Source organism: Pelobates fuscus, chromosome 6, assembly GCF_036172605.1.
Source record: "Pelobates fuscus isolate aPelFus1 chromosome 6, aPelFus1.pri, whole genome shotgun sequence".
In the NCBI taxonomy this organism is placed as follows: Eukaryota; Metazoa; Chordata; class Amphibia; order Anura; family Pelobatidae; genus Pelobates; species Pelobates fuscus.
Window position 1 is genome coordinate 286,458,865 of NC_086322.1, and position 20,638 is coordinate 286,479,502.

General features: G+C 40.4%; 1 protein-coding gene across 1 annotated transcript; it reads left to right on the forward strand.

The window, feature by feature from the left end:
* The first annotated feature begins 130 nt into the window (after window positions 1–130).
* Window positions 131–20,562, forward strand: WNT3 (Wnt family member 3). Its single transcript, XM_063425589.1, has 4 exons — window positions 131–294; window positions 11,213–11,454; window positions 17,492–17,757; window positions 19,576–20,562. Exons 1-4 carry the CDS (start codon window positions 218–220, stop codon window positions 20,053–20,055), a joined length of 1,065 nt encoding a protein of 354 aa, XP_063281659.1. The 5' UTR covers window positions 131–217; the 3' UTR covers window positions 20,056–20,562.
* Window positions 20,563–20,638: the final 76 nt, after the last annotated feature.

A 20,638-nucleotide genomic window follows, 5' to 3' on the forward strand; every position in this document is an offset into this window, starting at 1 on the left:
TATCCTACGGCTCAGGGATTGGTTGACTGATGGCATCCAGCTTCCCTTCTCTGTCCATGATCAGAAGGCAGGCTATATAATGCCTCAATAACCCCTGCCCACAAAATTAGAAATTTAGCAAAAGGATAGTTTCTCATGGGATGCTCTTCACCTCCCCGACAAGGTCTCCTCATTCCCCCAACACCTGCAGCACTCAAAAGATACCCCTCTTGCCCCCATGGACAGACTCCGTGTTTTGCGATTCCTTTGGTTCTTCTCTGCTGCCCCTGTCTTGGCTGGTTACCCCATTTGGTGGTAAGAGATACGTACCTATCTCCTTATTTCCCTCACCCCTACTTTCCACATCTTACCCTCCAGACGAAGAGCCTAAAATAAATTGTCCCCCTCTTTATTCCTTTCTACAGGGGTTCTCCTACTTAATCCACAGTTCTCCCTCCTATCTGCACAACTTCAAATTGCATGTGATTCTTTAACATTTCTTCTTAAGAGTTAGCTCCGAGTTTATCTCGATCACTTTTTTAATTTCTGCTCTACTTTCTACCTCTTTTGATTAGTGTCCCGTAGAGAGATCCAACTGACAGGAACATTCACTAAACTCCAAATTTTTGTGAATTGAAATTTAAATGGCAAAACGTAGGCCAAAATAGCTCATATGTAAAAATTCTTCAAATTCCCTATAGTGACTAGTTTAGCCCCAATTTTTCTGTTTGAATTTCACTTTGTTACAATTCAAAGTTTGGTGAAAAAACAGTGTTTTGAAAAGTTGTTGTAGAGGATTCATTTTACTTTGGATCATATTTTAATGGGTTAAATACTATCTATCGCTATGCTATTTGAAGCTAACAAATCTATAGACTAGTGCACTATTGCAACCTTATCATTTAACTTGTTACAGTTAAGTTTAGTTAATTATTTTAAGAGGGTAAAAAATATAAATTTTATACACATGTATAACTTTTCGATTTATGATTAAATTGCTTTTAATTTAAATCTCAGTTAATTCTACGATTTCCAAAAGAAAGCTGCAGGCTATTCTCTATGTAACATTATTTAATTGTGTTTTATATCCTAAATCTTTATTTATATTTTGACTTCAGGTTTTTAAGCCTTTTTAGTAGCACGTTTTAATACCTTTAATATATTGCTTTTATTTGTTGTGAGAAAATGCCTTCAGTTTGTATACAAACATTTTATGTTACGTATATATATATATATATATATATATATATTTTATGTGTTTATGAAATACTTTGAACGAGCAGATGTTTTTAATGTGGAAAAGAAAAAAAAAAGATATTAGATTAGAGATTTTCTTAAATGCCTCATTTCCTGATTTATCTGATTTAGTAAATGATCGCAAAAGGTCTTTGAAAAATATCAACTTTAAACGTGTTTATAAGCGTATATATGTATTAAATAAAAAGTTTGATAGCTAAAATACAGCCAAATATAACCCAAGGCATTTTTTGTGTGTAAAATATTGTCTTATCAGACTCAAAATATATTTGAAATTATAATATGCAATATTGTACATTTTGTGATTTGTATATAATATTGTAAGATCGTTTGTTTATTTTGATTGTAAATGTATTTCTTACTAAAATCAGCCTGACACTAAATGTACGGACTATCATTGAATGAAGAAGTGGATGTGGGTTGAAATAGCAGCGTGTATAATTGAAGGATAACAATGAATGTAGCAAGTGGTAATATTTATATAGAAAAGGTAGTACGTGCCTGGAACAACCTTCCAGTGGAGTATTGGCTAATAGTGATATAGTAAGTATAGCAGACACCTGCAACAGCCTTCCAGTGGAAGTCATAAAGGCTTATAGAATATAGAAACGGTAGTAGATACCTGGAATAGCCTTCCAGTGGAAGCCATAAAGGCTTATAGAATATAGAAATGGTAGTAGATACCTGGAATAGCCTTCCAGTGGAAGCCATAAAGGTTAATAGTTATACAAAGAGTAGTAGGTAGCTGGACAGGCTTCCAGTGGAAGCCATAAAGGTTAATAGAGTTATTAAAAGAGTTTTAGTTATTTGGAATAGCCGTCCAATGGAAGCCATAAGGGCAAATAGAGATATAGAAAGGGTAGTAGGTAGCTGGACAGCCTTCCAGTGGAGGTAGCAAGGGGTACCATAAGGTAAAAAAAAAATAAAGCAAATTAGCCTGACATTTCACAATTCTAATGATTTCATTACTTTAAATATCAGTGTTAAAGCAATATTTTAAGTGATAAAAGATTTTCTAATAATCTCTTTGGAATACTGCCAGGATGTAAAGGTCAGATTAAGCTCATCTAGAAAACCCAGCATTTATTACACACATGAGTATTTTGCGGTTCCTTCATATGGGGTAGCCTGTATAATAATTCACTGTGTCTTTTATTATGGAATGACCGAGGGGTGCGCAATGTATTGGCATGCTGTGATTGACATGGGTTATTCAGTAAAGTGTCTTGACTATCTTAGCATCCTACTGTGTTTATGCACTATATAAATCCATGGATGGATGGATGAATGGATAAAGTTGTTATAGACAGTCAGAAACAGTCTTGTTACAGAGACTGAGAATAATCCTATAACCCTTTCCCTTAATAATGTGTTTTGCCAACACAAACATGGAGTTTGGCTCATCATCAAAACAGATTTGATTAACAGAGAAATAGGGGGAGATTTATCAAACCAAAACTACTTTTTCGGGTGCAATTTGCTAAATGTTGAGACATCATATTGGTTTCTAGTCTACGGTGATTGCTCTTGATTTAGCCCTTTGCCCCAGAAAAACACCAGTTTTTGCCATGACTTCACTATACAATTTTTTTACCCATATATACAATGCCCATCTTCCTTAAAGATTGGAACGCTGTGTTGGGTAACCTTGGTACCAGAGCTGGTTGACCTGGGATGGATGACCAGTAGGTAATTTCCGGGGCAGTTTAATCCTTTTTATTGTGCGGGGATTAAGCTATGGGATGAGCAGTATTGTCTGGCCAAGCTCTGTCTGGGTGGGATACACCAAAGATCTGGGGGTCTACTCATAAGCTGTTTGTAATGAGATCTTCTCGAGGATCAGGATAGGAGAATTCATGGAGTGTGTCTAGATTTGGGATGAAAATTCCAGGAGTGGAAAGGGTTAATCTACTGCTGGATATTGGTAGGAGCTTGGGTGGAAAAAAAAAAAACCACCAGAAGAAGAAAAATGTATTTGTTGGTTGCCAGCAGTATGAACTTGGGAGCCACGTTTACGTAGGTCCTGAGAATTGTCCGGATCAATTTTTTTTGTTTTCTGTAGATCTCCCTGCAACGCTGTCCTACGAGTAAATACACAATTATTCACTAAACTATGAATTGTTGAAAACTAGAGTCCGACTTTCAAACTTAATAGCTAGCTTGTAACCGTAGCTTAGTTGAAAATATTGCATCTCCTATTTTTGCCTAAATGTTGCAATTTGGATTTCACTTCTAATAACTTCTTCTATTTCATGACTTTATGTTGTGTATTGCACAATCTGAATGTCCATTACTCACTGAAGCTTGTACGGTGCCTGATTGACCTCTAGGGCGCCTCTAGGAATGGAATACAAGTGTCAATGGCTCGATACAGTAGGCCAGAGGCATAGTGCACATTTTTTCCACTAGGTCGAGCTTTTAGTCTTTTTTTCTGGTGGGACTGGTGTAGGACATGTATAATATGTCTAGTTATTGTGTGTAGGGAGCAGTGTGATGGTGTGAAGGACGGTTTTATTCATGGTGTATGACTACTTTGCTGGTTGGTTTAAGAGAAAAACAAGATTGACATTTCAGTGATGAGAGCTGGTAAAGACGTTAGAAGCAGCGTTTCATGGTTTTTAAGCAGAGTAAGGTCAATAATTGGGATGTGAAGGATTTAATATCTTAAAATGTTTGTTTGGTGTTGAAGACGACACTGTAAGAGGAGGTTGGAAGGTGAGGACGGAGGGAAGTGTTAGCACTGAGCGTTGGAATTTGCAATGGAAGATCGATGGGTAGTAGAATAACTAGTGTGAGAGCATTGGATGAGGCAAAGAGCAGGGTGAGGGCACTGGAGGAGGCAGTGTGAGAGCATTGAGGAGAGCAGGGTGAGGGCACTGGAGGAGGCAGTGTGAGAGCATTGAGGAGAGTAGGGTGAGGGCACTGGAGGAGGCAGTGTGAGAGCATTGAGGAGAGCAAGGTGAGGGCACTGGAGGAGGCAGTGTGAGTGCATTGAGTAGAGTAGGGTGAGGGCACTGCAGGAGGCAATGTGAGAGCATTGAGGAGAGCAGGGTGAGGGCACTGGAGGAGGCAGTGTGAGAGCATTGAGGAGAGCAGGGTGAGGGCACTGGAGGAGGCAGTGTGAGTGCATTGAGTAGAGTAGGGTGAGGGCACTGCAGGAGGCAATGTGAGAGCATTGAGGAGAGCAGGGTGAGGGCACTGCAGGAGGCAGTGTGAGAGCATTGAGGAGAGCAGGGTGAGGGTACTGGAGGAGGCAGTGTGAGGGCATTGAGGAGAGCAGGGTGAGGGCACTGGAGGAGGCAGTGTGAGAGCATTGAGGAGAGTAGGGTGAGGGCACTGCAGGAGGCAGTGTGAGAACATTGAGGAGAGCAGGGTGAGGGTACTGGAGGAGGCAGTGTGAGGGCATTGAGGAGAGCAGGGTGAGGGCACTGCAGGAGGCAATGTGAGAGCATTGAGGAGAGTAGGGTGAGAGCACTGGAGGAGGCAGTGTGAGGGCATTGAGGGCATTGAGGAGAGCAGGGTGAGGGCACTGGGTGAGGTGAAATTGTAAGAGTGCTAGGTGATTGTGCAGGTAGTGGAAGAAGTGTAGCAATGCTAAAATTTTGGAGGTGATCTGTTTATCTGTGACAGTGTATGAGTACTGGCCATTCAGTTCTGTAATTTGTTCTGTATTTTGGAGGTAGCAGTGTAACGGCGCTGGATGTTTGGGTATTTTGTATTTTGAGAGGTGGAGGTTTGGTTTGACAGTGTAAGAGCACTGGATATTTGGTTTGGCAGTATAAGCACGCTGGGTGTTTGGGGATGTAGTGTAAGAGTGCTGGATGTTTGGTTTGGCAGTGGAAGAGCGCCGGATGTTTAGGGAGGCAGTGCAAGAGTGCTGGATGTTTGGGGGAAGCAGTGTAAGAGCGCTGGATATTTGGGAAGGTAGTGTAAGCACACTGGATGTTTGGGTAGGCAGTGTAAGAGCACTGGATGTTTGGGGAGGCAGTGTAAGAGCACTGGATGTTTGGGGAGGCAGTGTAAGAGCGCTGGATGTTAAGGGTAGGCAGTGTAGGAGTGCTGGATGTTTGGGGAGGCAGTGTAAGAGTGCTGGATGTTTGGGGAAGCAGTGTAAGAGCGCTGGATATTTGGGAAGGTAGTGTAAGAACGCTGGATGTTTGGGTAGGCAGTGTAAGAGTGCTGGATGTTTTTGGGAAGCAATGTAAGAGCGCTGGATATTTGGGAAGGTAGTGTAAGCACACTGGATGTTTGGGTAGGCAGTGTAAGAGCACTGGATGTTTGGGGAGGCAGTGTAAGAGTGCTGGATGTTTGGGGAGGCAGTGTAAGAGCGCTGGATGTTTGGAGAGGCAGTGTAAGAGTGCTGGATGTTTGGAGAGGCAGTGTAAGGGCACTGGATATTTGGGAAAGTAGTGTAAAAATGCTGGATGTTTGGGTAGGCAGTGTAAGGGCACTGGATGTTTGGGGAGGCAGTGTAAGAGTGCTGGATGTTTGGGGAGGCAGTGTAAGAGCACTGGATGTTTGGGGAGGCAGTCTAAGAGCGCTGGATGTCTGGGGATGTAGTGCAAGAGCGCTGGATATTTAATTTGTCAGTGACTGTGAATTGTCAGGAATTCAAAGATAATTTTACATTTTTTTTAAATTCCCTAAGTCCCATGATTCCACTCTGACAACTCTGATCTGAAATTTGAAATTCTCTTCCCGACAAGTCAGACTTTAGTAAATAACCCTCTGAGACTGTGTGCAATTTGTGTTGCTGAACTCCACTCAGAACACATCTTTGAGTTGCTTTTGAGTTGTAAATGGCAGCTGGATTTGTGAATGAGCCCTAACTTCTGATTAAGTCCTGGTTGGGTTTTTGAATGGATAAGCGGCACTTCTGACCGATAAAGATTTAAAGATGGCTGCCCCCATGGAGCAACAGTAAACTAGAAAAAAACCAAAATAAACTATATACTGATATGTATAGATAAAAAAATAACGCAAAAGAAATGCAATAATAAAGGCGAGCTTTTATTTTAAATAGCAATGAAAAATTTACAGTTGGCCTTTGAGCACCATTTGGGAGTGGGGGGATTCTTCTTTTTCTTTGAAAACCATGTAACCCCATCTAACCAGCTGGGAAATTAAAAAGTGGGGTTTCTGTTTAAATTGGTAAAGACAGAAAAGTAATTAATCTTTAGAAAACGAGGGCCGACATGTTCACACACAACAGAAACATCTGGAGGGACAGAAGGGGAGATCACGGCTACTATAACACAGCGCTGATGAGCATCATACCGACTTTCATCCACAATTAAACCCAATTTATAACCATCAAGCTCTCAGCGGAAAATGATAATTTGTAGCCACACACCTCGCAGCCTTTTTACCCTGTTTTTATACACTTATCCCACCGACTTATTTTTCACACTCAAGTTTGGGAAACCCTTTTCTCAAGAACCTTTGTTCACAATTGCTTATGAAAATACTTGTATATAAGCATTTTCTTTTTGTATCTCTTATTTTAAAGGGACACTATAGGCACCCAGGCCACTTCAGTTTTTAAATCAAACATTAAGGGTTAATGTCACCTCTAGCGGCTGCCTACCAGATAGCCACTAGAGGGACATCAGGGTCGTTAGGCAACTTTTGGTCGCCTAACTGAAGTTGGACTTCCTAACGCTATGCATCATGGGAAGTCTTCTATTAGAAAATGGTGATACAGGTGTAAGTTATCATGCAGATATCAAAATTGGCAAAACCGTCGAGGGGTGGTTGTTACGTCCAACCATATAACTATACAAGTATGTATGTATTTTGCCATCACACCAATTTTTTAAAATGTTATTATTATTGTAATACCTCTACTCACAGAATAAATTGATTTGTGTATAGAAGTGGTAGTCAACCCTTTTCTACCTACCGCCCACTAGTGCATCTTTTTGGTTGAAAAAATTTCCTTACCGCCCACCAGTTTTCGCGCAAGTGCAGAATATTTTTTAGAAATGAGGGTGTTTAACCCCTTAAGGACGGAGGACGGTTCAGGACCGTCATCGGCATTTTTGCGTTGCCGACCGGTGACGGTCCTGAACCGTCCTAACCGTCCAATGTACTTACCCGATTGCCGTCGTTCCCCCGGCGGCGATCGGCGGTGCTCCCGGTGTGGGGAGACTGCCTGCAGCCCAGACAGTCTCCCCATGGCGGTTTAGGACCCCTGTGGCCATGTGATCGCCCAACAGGGCGACCACATGGTCACAATAGGTGTCCTACTCTCTGCCTGCAGGGGGACTGTCTGTGCTGACAGGCAGTCTCCCTGCAACTGTAAAATAAAAAAAAATGTAAAGTGAAAGTTAATAAAAAAAATATATATTATTATATATATGTGTATATATATGATATATAGACATATATTATACCTATATAATATATGTCTATATATCATATATATAATGTAATGCTAAGTGTATTTTTATACTAATATGTACATATATTAATATAAAAATACACTTATAATTAATTTACACACGTATATATATAATAACTATATATTGTATATATATATTATTATAAAATACGAATAATAAATAATTTAAATTAAATTAAAAACAATAATAAAAATGTAAAAATATATATATATCTATATGAAATTTTATTCTAACTGTATTTTGATATTAATATATATATATTTATATCAAAATACACTTAGAATGAAATTGTATATATATCTATGTATATATAAATAAATAAAAAGAATGCGAACTATTCATATGTCCATATACAAAATTACATAAATAATTATATAAATATACACGTAGACTTCAAATATATAAATATGCATATATATTTAAATTCTACGTGCGTATTTATGTAATATTTTTACATAATTAAGTTATTTTATTGATTGCAATTTAAGGGACCTGCCTGCCAACCCAGGCCGAAATTCCAGAGAATTTAATTTGCTATCACTGTATTTTACCCTGTAACGTTCTACGACACCCTAAAACCTGTACATGGGGGGTACTGTTTTACTCGGGAGACTTCGCTGAACACAAATATTAGTGATTCAAAACAGTAAAACATATCACAGCGATGATATTGTCAGTGAAAGTGACTTGTTTTGCATTTTTCACACACAAACAGCACTTTTACTGATGATATAATTGTTGTGATACATTTTACAGTTTTGAAACACTAATATTTGTGTTCAGCAAAGTCTCCTGAGTAGAACAGGACCCCCCATGTACAGGTTTTATAGCGTTTTTGAAAGTTACAGGGTCAAATATATGGGTCAAATATTTTTACATTGAAAATGGCCAGGTTGGTTACGTTGCCTTTGAGAGCGTATGGTAGCCCAGGAATGATAATTACCCCCATGATAGCATACCATTTTCAAAAGAAGACAACCCAAGGTATTGCAAATGGGGTATGTCCAGTCTTTTTTAGTAACCACTTAGTCACAAACACTGGCCAAAATTAGCGTTCAATTTAGTTTTTTACTTTTTTCACACACAAACAAATATGAACGCTAACTTTGGCCAGTGTTTGCGACTAAGTGGCTACTAAAAAAGTCTGGACATACCCCATATTGAATACCCTGGGTTGTCTACTTTTAAAAAAATATGTACATGTGGGGTGTTATTTAGCAATTTATGACAGATAATAGTGTTACAATGTCACTATTGATACATTTTAAAAATGTATGTTTTGAAACCGCAATATCCTACTTGTACTTATAGCCCTATAACATGCAAAAAAAATAGCAAAAAGCATGTAAACACTGGGTATTTTTGAACTCAGGACAACATTTTGAATCTATTTAGCAGTTTTTTTCATTCGCTTTTGTAGATGAGTAAAAGATTTTTCACATAAAATGCAAAAAACGTGTATTTTTTTCAATTTTTTATCATATTTTTTCATTTTTTTAAAATTAAATTACATGAGATTATATAAATAATGGTATGTAAAGAAAGCCCCTTTTGTCCTGAAAAAAACAATATATAATTTGTATGGGAACAGTAAATGAGAGAGCGGAAAATTACAGCTAAACACAAACACCACAAAAGTGTCAAAAAGATGCCTGGTCGCAAATGTACAACATCGCAAAAAAAGTCCGGTCCTTAAGGGGTTAAAAAAAAATAAAATGTACGTACTACTACTACTACTAATAAATGTACGTACTATTTAATGCATGTTTATAATGTTTTTAACTTTATAAAGTTTAATGAGAAAACAATAAAGTAAATTGAAATTACCTTTACTAGTGATTAATGAGATCCTTGAGGTTGATGCTGCGATATTACTAAAATATTTAATATCTGGTTCGATTTTCGTAAGGAACAAGCAAAGGTCTCTTCTTTCGGTGATATTCAGACGACTTCTCTGTTTGCGCATAATATGATTTCTCATCTGTGCGTCAGCTCCCCTCCCCACTCTTTTTTCCCCCTTTTTAAAAAAAAGGTTTAAACCTTCCTTATAGCAATGCCCAGTAGGAAGGCTGAGCTAGGTATCCCACTTACTATAGCCCACTATAACAGACAGGCACACATACATACATACAGACACACACACAAGACACACATACATACAGACAGACAGGCACACACATACATACAGACACACACAGACATGCATACAGACACACACATACAAAGACACACACATAAGACATACATACAAAGACACATACACACATACAGACACAAGACACACATACATACAAAGACACATACACACACAACACATACATACAAAGACAAGACACACACACACAAGACACAAACAAACATACAAAGACACATACATAAGATACACATACAGACACATACATACAGACAGACACACATAATGCATACATACAAAGACACATACACAAACAAACACACACAAAATATTTTAGTCACCCTCCTGTTTCCTACATTTTAGGTGCAGGAGGGTGACTTTCCCTGGGGTCCAGTGGTGGCTCAGGTGGATGGCAGTCAGAGTTCCCACTCTTCCTCCCTCCTCCTTCCTCCCGCGCGGTCTGTGTGTTAGCTGGGAGGAGTGACGTGCAGTCACTTCCTCCCAGCTCTTTGATGTAATCACAGGGGGCCCATTCGCGCTCTTAAAGCGCCTAGCGCTGACCGGGCCCCCTCACAATCCACATCCATCGGGTGACCCATGCTGTCAGGGCCACCCGATGGATGTGGATTGTGATGGACCCCTCCATATGCGGCCCTGGCGGTTTGCCGCCCGGGCTGGGGCCGCAAGTGGTGATGGCGGTACCCGGTCGCAGGGGTACCGCCGGCTCGCACCCGCCCAATTTCTCAAAATTAGAAAATCCCTACCGCCCACCTGGAATCCTGAAACGCCCACTAGTGGGCGGTAGGGACCAGGTTGACGACCCATGGTGTATAGTAAGATAAAAGCACACAGTTTGAACATTTTTTTCTTTTTTTTTTATGTCTAATTTGCTTTTCTGTGTGCTAACTAGGAAGTAACATATCAATATCAAAGTAAAAAGTAATTTTAAAAATGTAAAGGACACGGACAGCTATTAGCAATCAAACCACTCACTAATTACAATAAATATAGAGACAGGGGTCTATATAAGATCACTGTGTGACTAGTGGCTTTGATTGCCCCCATCTCCAAAAAAAAAAAAAAAATCCCAGGGGCATCCAGAGCAGGATTAAAGACAGACTTTAGGCAGCAAAACAACTTTAGTTTAATGAAGCAGTTTTGATGTGCAGATCATCCCCCTGCAGTCTCACTACTCAATTCTCTGCCATTTAGGAATTAAATAATTTTGTTTTGTTTTGTGACTCACACAGCCTGCATGCAGCATGACTTTTTTTCCCCCAAGCTATAGTTGTTCTGGTGACTATAGTGTCCCTTTAACCCCTTAAGGACCAAACTTCTGGAATAAAAGGGAATAATGACATGTCACACGTCATGTGACCTTAAGGGTTAAGCTATTGTTTACAAATGTTAATGACGCCTTGTTGATGTTTCCCTTTAGGTCTTTGGCTCTTGGGCAACAGTACAGCACCCTGGGCTCACAGCCCATCCTCTGCGGGTCTATCCCTGGACTGGTACCGAAACAAATGCGATTTTGCCGAAACTACATTGAGATAATGCCCAGTGTGGCAGAAGGGGTGAAGCTAGGAATTCAGGAATGCCAACACCAATTCCGTGGCAGAAGATGGAACTGTACTACGATCCATGACAGCCTGGCTATCTTTGGACCAGTCCTGGATAAAGGTAACGTTCCAGGTTGGGAATAAAACTCACGAGAGTTCCTGCACTGAAAGTAACTGTGCGCATGTACTTACACCCTCTTAAGACATACTCATATTCAAATGAAAGTAATTTATCTAAACACTGACATGGTTATTCACTAAGGTGAGAATTCAAAGTGAATTTAAAATTTAAAATCAAAATAGCCGAACTGGAAAAATGATCTAAGTTAAATTTGGCTGCTCTGGCCTTAAAGGGACAGATAATCACTTAAAGGGACAGATAATCACTTAAGACTGCCTGTAGAGGTTGTCAATCAGATGTTTGAAATTCGATTTGAATTCTCACTTTAGAGAATAAACCACTGATGACCATATTGTGTCCTGCAGAAGTGAGTAACTTTTAAGGCCTGACTAGAAGCATAGGACTTCAAATTTTACGCCATATTTATAATTTTTGTAATTTTATTTTTTATTGGAATGTTCCTTAAACTCTTTAGACAACTGCTCCCCCACATTTTGGTACCAAAAGGGTTAAAGGGACTCTCCAGTGCCAGGAAAACAAACCGTTTTCCTGGCACTGCAGGTCCCCTCTCCCTCCCACGTCCCATCCCAAGTTGCTGAAGGGGTTAAAACATCGGCGCTGGGTCAGGATCCTCATACGCTCCTTCCCCGCCGACGTCAGCGCATTAGACCTCCCCATAGGTAAGCATTGAATAATGCTTTCGGTGACGCTGGAGGCTCCAGCGTCGTTTTAAAACACTTTTCGTGTTCTATGAACCCGGACGTGCCCTCTAGTGGATGTCTAGTAGACAGCCACTAGAGGAGGACTTATCCAGGCAAGATAAATATTGCAGTTTATAAAAACTGCAATAATTACACTTGCAGGGTTAAGGGTAGTGGGAGTTGGCACCCAGACCACTCAAATGGGCAGAAGTGGTCTGGGTGCCTGGAGTGTCCCTTTAAACGTGAGTAATACCTTGATTCCAGCACTTATGGTTCAAAGTGAGTGAGATAGAAAATCCTCCCGAACACCAGTTTGACATCTAGGAGGTGTTGCTAGAGAGAGTATGTCCTTACTTTTTCATTTTACAAAAAAGTACAAATTTCAACAGAAATTGGCACTTTTATAAATTATCCTTGTGGCACCCCAACTGGCTGTTAATCAGACACCCGGTCCAGTTACGTCTTGTATTTGTTTCAGCTCAGTGAAGCTAAACTCAAGAGGCAGCAATTTTTCAGAGCACCTGCCTTGCAAAGACTTCTCATTGAGCTGCATTTGGAAGTCTGTGATTGGACAGCCACAGAAAGTCTAGGCGGGGTTAGAAGGGGAGGGCTTGCAAAGGGCTTTTGCAAGCTGGTTTTAGGTAAACTCCCAGTGAAAAATGCATAATTAAATACATGCACGTTTTCATTGGGGTGTATCTACTAAATAGTAATTTTTGTATTTGGGCAGTGGAGTGTCCCTTTAATGTATTGCTCATCTTTCTGCCACTCCAAGACTGAAAAGGGATTTGTAAACCAGTGCCTGGACAAGGAAGTGACCCATCCAATCATGATGCTCCCTCAACCTTCTATGAGCTAATTCCACGAATCCATGAATAGCAGAGATTTAAAGCCAAAGCTTGCTGTTCTAGTAAGGGAATAGGTGAACTACAACTCCCAGAAACCCCTGCTTTGTAGCCTCTCAATATAGTGCAAATTCTTAAACGGGCAGAGCACTGTTTGTGCTGTATTTGAATGATTGGATGGGCGGGCTTTTGCGAAACACTACAATTATAAGACACTATAGGCGTTTGTTTACTAAACACTGAACTGCAGTGAGTTGAAGACAGTCACAAAGTTCAGACTAAAATAATCAATCTTTGACTCTTGCTCAATTGGAGAATTTTTCCAAATCGGCTATTTTGGCCTGCATTTTTCAAACCAAGCTTTTTTTTTTTTATATCCGATGCAGAGTTTGTTAAATAAACCCATTAGTGTGTTAGATATATTCCAGAGGTCGGGGGAGCTCGTGGAGTTTGAGCAGGAATAATACAGAGAGCAGAGACAGTGGATGAGCAGGTTTCCCATAGATGAGAATATGCAGTTTTTGCTCTCACACAGAGGCTGGCGGGTCAGTTACAGAACGAACAAGTGAAATGAGCTTAGTGCTCAATGAATAGGGTTTAAGCCTCCTCCCCACTGCGAGGCTGAGAGGGGCTCCGGGCCCAGCGGGACTCCAGGACCATTCACACGCCCTTTCACTGCTCCCCCCCCCAGACAGAAAGGGGTCTCCTGAAGCAGGGGGAAAGTGTGCAGTCTGCGCAGAGATGGCTGTTGCTACGAACCGACAGGGAAATGGCAGTTTGGTCACACACGGGTCCCAGAGACGTCCATCATTATGTCACTAATACACTGTGACACCATCGCACAAAGGGTAATTGAGTGTCACAGCAGGTAACTAGCCGGTCTGCAGCAGAAGGGGGGAGCCTTTAAATAAGGGGCTTAATCCCCTCTTCACTTTATCCTGCACAGATCTGTACATTGATACCCTGCCCTTGTATGAGTCTTTCTCTTATCCCAAAAGCTTACAATCTAATAGGCTTCGGGATTAGGGCAGACGTTTGTGATTGTCTCTGATGTGTGAATGGTTACTTGGAATCCCAGTGTGCACTTTCCTTGAGTAAGTCACTGTATCAGTTTCTGGCTTAGATGCTAAAAATGAGTTTTCAAATCATGATCTCTCTTGGGGAGCTATTTACAAAGCTATGAATTGTGGGAAAAATGAAAAACAAAAAAACAAAAAAAAAAAAAAACTCTATAAATGTAACATTTTAAGTTAAAAAGAAGCAAAACTATTTTCTATAGTGAGATCAAGATGGTGATAGCCAAAAAAGCAAATACCATAATGTGGTAAATACTATTTCTATTATTATAAATATAATTATATTTATAAAAAAAAAAAAAAAAATCATCACTTCTCTCAATACAAATAGTGGAGAATAGAAAGAGAATTGCAAATTTAGGATAAAACAGCCAAAATGAAAAAATAGCCAAATTTCTTCCCCATTTATCTGCTTCAGTCTAAAACTTGCAATTTCCTTGTTAATTCTTAAAAAATCCCAGTTTATTGAATAAATGTGTCTATACATGTGTCAATCACTGTTCTTTAAACAAAATACAGATTAAGGAACAGCACACAAACAAATATAGCGTTTTATATTTTATAAGGCTACTTAAAATTACCTATCTCGGCAAATAAATATGGGGGTTCAGTTACACCACCCTGCCATATAATGTTAAATGAACACTATAGGGTCAGGAACACAAACATGTATTCCTGACCCTATAGTGCTAAAACCCACCATTTAGGTGGCTTGCCCCCCTATAAAAGTTTAAAACGCATCTTTTTCCAACGCCACGCGGGTCTGCCGGTGCTGGCTCCGCCCCATTTGTGACAACATCAAAATGGCTGATTTTTAGCCAATTCAATGCTTTCCCATGGGGAAAGCATTGGATTGGCTAAAATCGGCAAGGGGGCGGGGCCAACTGCCATTTTGGACAATCAGAACCTCCTCGTAGAGATGCATTGAATCAATGCATCTCTCTGAGGAAAATTCAGTGTCTCCGTGGGGACGCTGAACGTCAGGGCTGCTTTTTCGGTCACACTGACCCAGGAAGCACCTCCATTGGCCACTTGGAGGTGTCCCTAGAGGCAATGTAAACACTGCCGTTTCTCTGAAAAGACAGTGTTTGCATGAAAAAAGCCTGAAGGGAGCTATTATACTCACCAAAACAACTACATTAAGCTGTAGTTGTTCTGGTGACTATACAGGGAGTGCAGAATTATTAGGCAAATTAGTATTTTGACCACATCATCCTCTTTATGCATGTTGTCTTACTCCAAGCTGTATAGGCTCGAAAGCCTACTACCAATTAAGCATATTAGGTGATGTGCATCTCTGTAATGAGAAGGGGTGTGGTCTAATGACATCAACACCCTATATCAGGTGTGCATAATTATTAGGCAACTTCCTTTCCTTTGGCAAAATGGGTCAAAAGAAGGACTTGACAGGCTCAGAAAAATAAAAAATAGTGAGATATCTTGCAGAGGGATGCAGCACTCTTAAAATTGCAAAGCTTCTGAAGCGTGATCATCGAACAATCAAGCGTTTCATTCAAAATAGTCAACAGGGTCGCAAGAAGCGTGTGGAAAAACCAAGGCGCAAAATAACTGCCCATGAACTGAGAAAAGTCAAGCGTGCAGCTGCCAAGATGCCACTTGCCACCAGTTTGGCCATATTTCAGAGCTGCAACATCACTGGAGTGCCCAAAAGCACAAGGTGTGCAATACTCAGAGACATGGCCAAGGTAAGAAAGGCTGAAAGACGACCACCACTGAACAAGACACACAAGCTGAAACGTCAAGACTGGGCCAAGAAATATCTCAAGACTGATTTTTCTAAGGTTTTATGGACTGATGAAATGAGAGTGAGTCTTGATGGGCCAGATGGATGGGCCCGTGGCTGGATTGGTAAAGGGCAGAGAGCTCCAGTCCGACTCAGACGCCAGCAAGGTGGAGGTGGAGTACTGGTTTGGGCTGGTATCATCAAAGATGAGCTTGTGGGGCCTTTTCAGGTTGAGGATGGAGTCAAGCTCAACTCCCAGTCCTACTGCCAGTTTCTGGAAGACACCTTCTTCAAGCAGTGGTACAGGAAGAAGTCTGCATCCTTCAAGAAAAACATGATTTTCATGCAGGACAATGCTCCATCACACGTTTCCAAGTACTCCACAGCGTGGCTGGCAAGAAAGGGTATAAAAGAAGAAAATCTAATGACATGGCCTCCTTGTTCACCTGATCTGAACCCCATTAAGAACCTGTGGTCCATCATCAAATGTGAGATTTACAAGGAGGGAAAACAGTACACCTCTCTGAACAGTGTCTGGGAGACTGTGGTTGCTTCTGCACGCAATGTTGATGGTGAACAGATCAAAACACTGACAGAATCCATGGATGGCAGGCTTTTGAGTGTCCTTGCAAAGAAAGGTGGCTATATTGGTCACTGATCTGTTTTTGTTTTGTTTTTGAATGTCAGAAATGTATATTTGTGAATGTTGAGATGTTATATTGGTTTCACTGGTAAAAATAAATAATTGAAATGGGTATATATTTGTTTTTTGTTAAGTTGCCTAATAATTATGCACAGTAATAGTCACCTGCACACACAAATATCCCCCTAAAATAGCTAAAACTAAAAACAAACTAAAAACTACTTCCAAAAATATTCAGCTTTGATATTAATGAGTTTTTTGGGTTCATTGAGAACATGGTTGTTGCTCAATAATAAAATTAATCCTCAAAAATACAACTTGCCTAATAATTCTGCACTCCCTGTAGTGTCCCTCTAAGCCCACCACTACTCCTCCGTATCCCAATATCAGTGGATCCTACACTAATTTTAACATACGAGACAAATTAAATAATGCTAGTACTGTGTCTCCCATGTTAAAATTAGTGTAGGACCCACCGATATTGGGGTACTGTGTGGAGTAGTGATGTGCTTAACATGATATGGCCGGACGTTGTAACTGAACCCCCATATTTGTTTGCTGAGATAGGTGACTTTAAGTAGCCTTGTAAAATATAGAACTATTTCCATGTGTGCTGTTCCTTAATCCGTATTTTGGATACATTTTTTGCTCTATGGCGGCACTATTCCTGTAAAATGCATGTTCCGGGTGTGACTCAATGTTCTTGCCATTGCCTATTAAAATAAATATTTTTGAACATTTAGCTGTTCGTAAATATGTTCGTAACATACTATAGGGTTAATGCTGGAGGAATGCCCAGTCTCCCGGTGACAATTTATTCCACCATCTTGATGGACAGATAAATGGTCACAATAATTTTTTTAAATTTTTTATTGCTTTTACCCAATAAATACTGGCAACGTATCATGTAGTTCTACCCTTTCTCCATCAGACGTTTGAGCTGTTCCAGTACTGAGGAACATTTAAATCTATTTTAGTGTATATTCTATATTAATATTAGTGTGCTACTTGTATGCTTTCTATTACAGCCACACGGGAATCAGCATTCGTTCACGCCATCGCCTCCGCTGGGGTGGCATTTGCAGTGACCCGATCCTGTGCGGAAGGTAGCTCCACCATATGTGGTTGTGACTCCCATCACAAAGGCTCCCCCGGTGACGGCTGGAAGTGGGGTGGCTGCAGCGAAGACGCCGACTTTGGAGTCCTGGTTTCCCGCGAATTCGCTGATGCCAGAGAGAATCGTCCAGACGCCCGATCAGCCATGAACAGACACAACAATGAGGCAGGACGAGCGGTGAGCAAACATGAAAAAACTAAAAACTAAACAGTAACACAAGCAGAATAGTCTAACAATGCAAGAATGAAAACAAATTTAGACATGATAAATGACTATGTATAGTAAACAGCTAAATTACTGAACATAATAGACAAGAGTTTTATTACAACACACATTTTTAAGGGGAACCATCCTTTGTCTTTAAAGAAAACTAAGAAATGACCACTAAAGTCACCCAGACCACTTCAGCTCAATGAAGTGGCCTGGGTGCCAGTTCCCCCAGGTTTTAACCCTGCAGCTGTAAACATAGCAGTTTCAGAGAAACTGCTATGTTTACATGACAGGGTTAATCCAGCCTCTAGTGGCTGTCTCACTGACAGCCGCTAGAGGCGCTTCTGCAATGCTCAATGCGAAAATCGCATTAAGCACGCAAAACGTCCATAAGAAAGCATTGAGTTATGCTTTCCGATGAACGGTTTGAAAGCGTGCACGCGGCTGTGGTTACATATGTGCATTTGGCTAAACTTGGGAGCCGACGTCGATGGAGGAGGGAGAGAGCCCGGCACTGGATTAAGGTAAGTGGCTAAAGGCGTTTTAAGGGTGGGACCTAAGGACAATATAGTGCCAGTAAAACAAGTTTGTTTTCCTGGCACTATAGTGGTCCTTTAAAGAAAACTAGCAATGGTTTGTAAAGCACTTTAACCTTTTTCATGAGATGGTTTCAATTTAACTTGTTTATTAACGGTTTGGCAGTTCATCACAAACTTTTTCAAACCTGGCACAGTCAGGGCATAGCATTGAAGGACAACCTTTATTTATTCTTTTTTTTCTCCCTCCTGCTCACTTGATTGTCTCCACCTAAGTGAACATAACTGGCGCATGTGGAGGGGGGGGGGGAGGGGAGGGGGCGGTGTCTCTATGCTGAATGACAGGAGCAAAAGTTAGTTTCTCTCTCTCGATCTTTCTTTCTTTCCTGAAAAGGACAGATATTGATATAATGACTGACAAGGAGCCAAGCTGGAGGTACCCAGTTCCATGATAGAGTTAAATACAGGAGTAAAGATCACATATTTTTTTATTTTCAGGCCTCAAATCTAAGTATAGGGATTAGTAAAAAAAAATTATAATAAATGATAATTCCCCTTTGAATTGGGACAAATAGAAAACGGGATGAAAAAACGATATTTGATAATTATACTCTCACCGCCATGAGGGGATTTGCTTTAGTGCCCTCAACATTGATTTATTCTAAAACTACTGTTTGCTCTAAACTAAACACCTACTGTAACATTATATTCTACCCGTTGACAAGGGTTTTGGCTGCCCAAGAGAAACAAAGTCCCGCATAACTGAAAGGAGTGATATTAATACCAAAATAAGCGTAGGTATGAGACAGAGAGACTGACAAAATGAGAAAGAAAAAAGAGGCAAAAGAAACAAACAGTCAAGCCGACAAATACAGTAATTTGAAAATCAAGAGCAGGTAACCAATTTATCATTAATATTTAAGGCCACATTAGCCAAAGTGAAAACGGACTTGTAGAATTTACTTAAAATCTCTTGGAATCCCTAGCAAGTCACACTTTAGTGAATAACTTAGGAGAGGTGGGGAAAACGTTTATAAAGCACAATTCTGGTGCAAAGTCTTAAATGTGTCTAAACAAGAAACATTCAATTGGTTTCCACAATAACTGCTCCATATTTGGAAGGTTTATCTTTATACATACAGTATATACAGATAATTAATATCAGATATACTTGGCAATACTGTTTTGACTTTTCTTGCCCCTTTTTTACCACTGACCACCAAAAAACAAACTTGTTTTTCTTCCTTAGACCATCCTAGACCACATGCACTTGAAATGCAAGTGCCATGGTCTTTCTGGTAGCTGTGAGGTGAAGACCTGCTGGTGGTCGCAACCAGACTTCCGAGCCATTGGCGACCATTTGAAGGATAAGTACGACAGCGCTTCAGAGATGTCCGTGGAGAAACACCGGGAGTCACGTGGTTGGGTGGAAACCCTCAGGGCCAAGTACTCCTTATTTAAACCTCCCACGGAGAGGGATCTGGTCTATTATGAGAACTCGCCCAACTTCTGTGAACCAAACCCGGAAACTGGCTCTTTCGGAACCAGAGGACGTTCTTGCAACGTGACATCTCATGGAATCGATGGCTGTGATCTCTTGTGTTGTGGACGAGGCCACAACACGCGCACAGAGAAGCGCAAGGAGAAATGTCATTGCATTTTCCACTGGTGTTGCTATGTGAGCTGTCAGGAATGTGTGCGAATTTACGATGTCCATACCTGCAAGTAACACACAGGTACCAAAGCTAAAACGTCCGTCTGTCCATGTTGGTTGAGATGTCCTCCTATCTTTGTGAAACATTGTCAAACTGTACCATGCAGAGCAGTAGTACTCCAACAAAAAAATGGTTTAAAGAGCAATAATATAAAAAAATCTCACCTGAATCTAAAAGAAAAAAAAACATTGGAAACCAGAACAAACAGGTGAAAACCCTGTTGTGTACATGTGGGCAATATATCACGCATACCATTTAAAAAAAATATATATCCAGTTGACTAAGGATTGAAAATTGCTCGTCATTGTCCCAAATCACTGACATGTTCCATAGCCTCGACATATAGAGGAGTCTTTTTATACTACTTTAGAGACTTCCTCTTAGGGCACTTAATTTTACATTTCTGCAGGTTTCCACCAGCTGTTAAAAAGCACTGGACGTAGAAGATCCAATACAGAAGTCTTCCGTGCTGCAGACAATATGAGGTCTAGCTGTTGTAAAATCGGCTTAATGTCTACTGCACCGCCTGATTGTTCCTGGAAACATATTGCAAATTGAAAACTGTAAATGCATTGTCTCTCTGGTAATATTGGTTAA

What these genes read in the sequence shown, in the direction of transcription:
- WNT3 (XM_063425589.1), top strand. Translation starts at nt 218, where the DNA reads ATGGACAGACTCCGTGTTTTGCGATTCCTTTGGTTCTTCTCTGCTGCC. An exon ending in GCTGGTTACCCCATTTGGTG is followed by an intron (nt 295 to 11,212) that starts GTAAGAGATACG and finishes GTTTCCCTTTAG; the next exon opens with GTCTTTGGCTCTTGGGCAAC. An exon ending in TGGACCAGTCCTGGATAAAG is followed by an intron (nt 11,455 to 17,491) that starts GTAACGTTCCAG and finishes TTTCTATTACAG; the next exon opens with CCACACGGGAATCAGCATTC.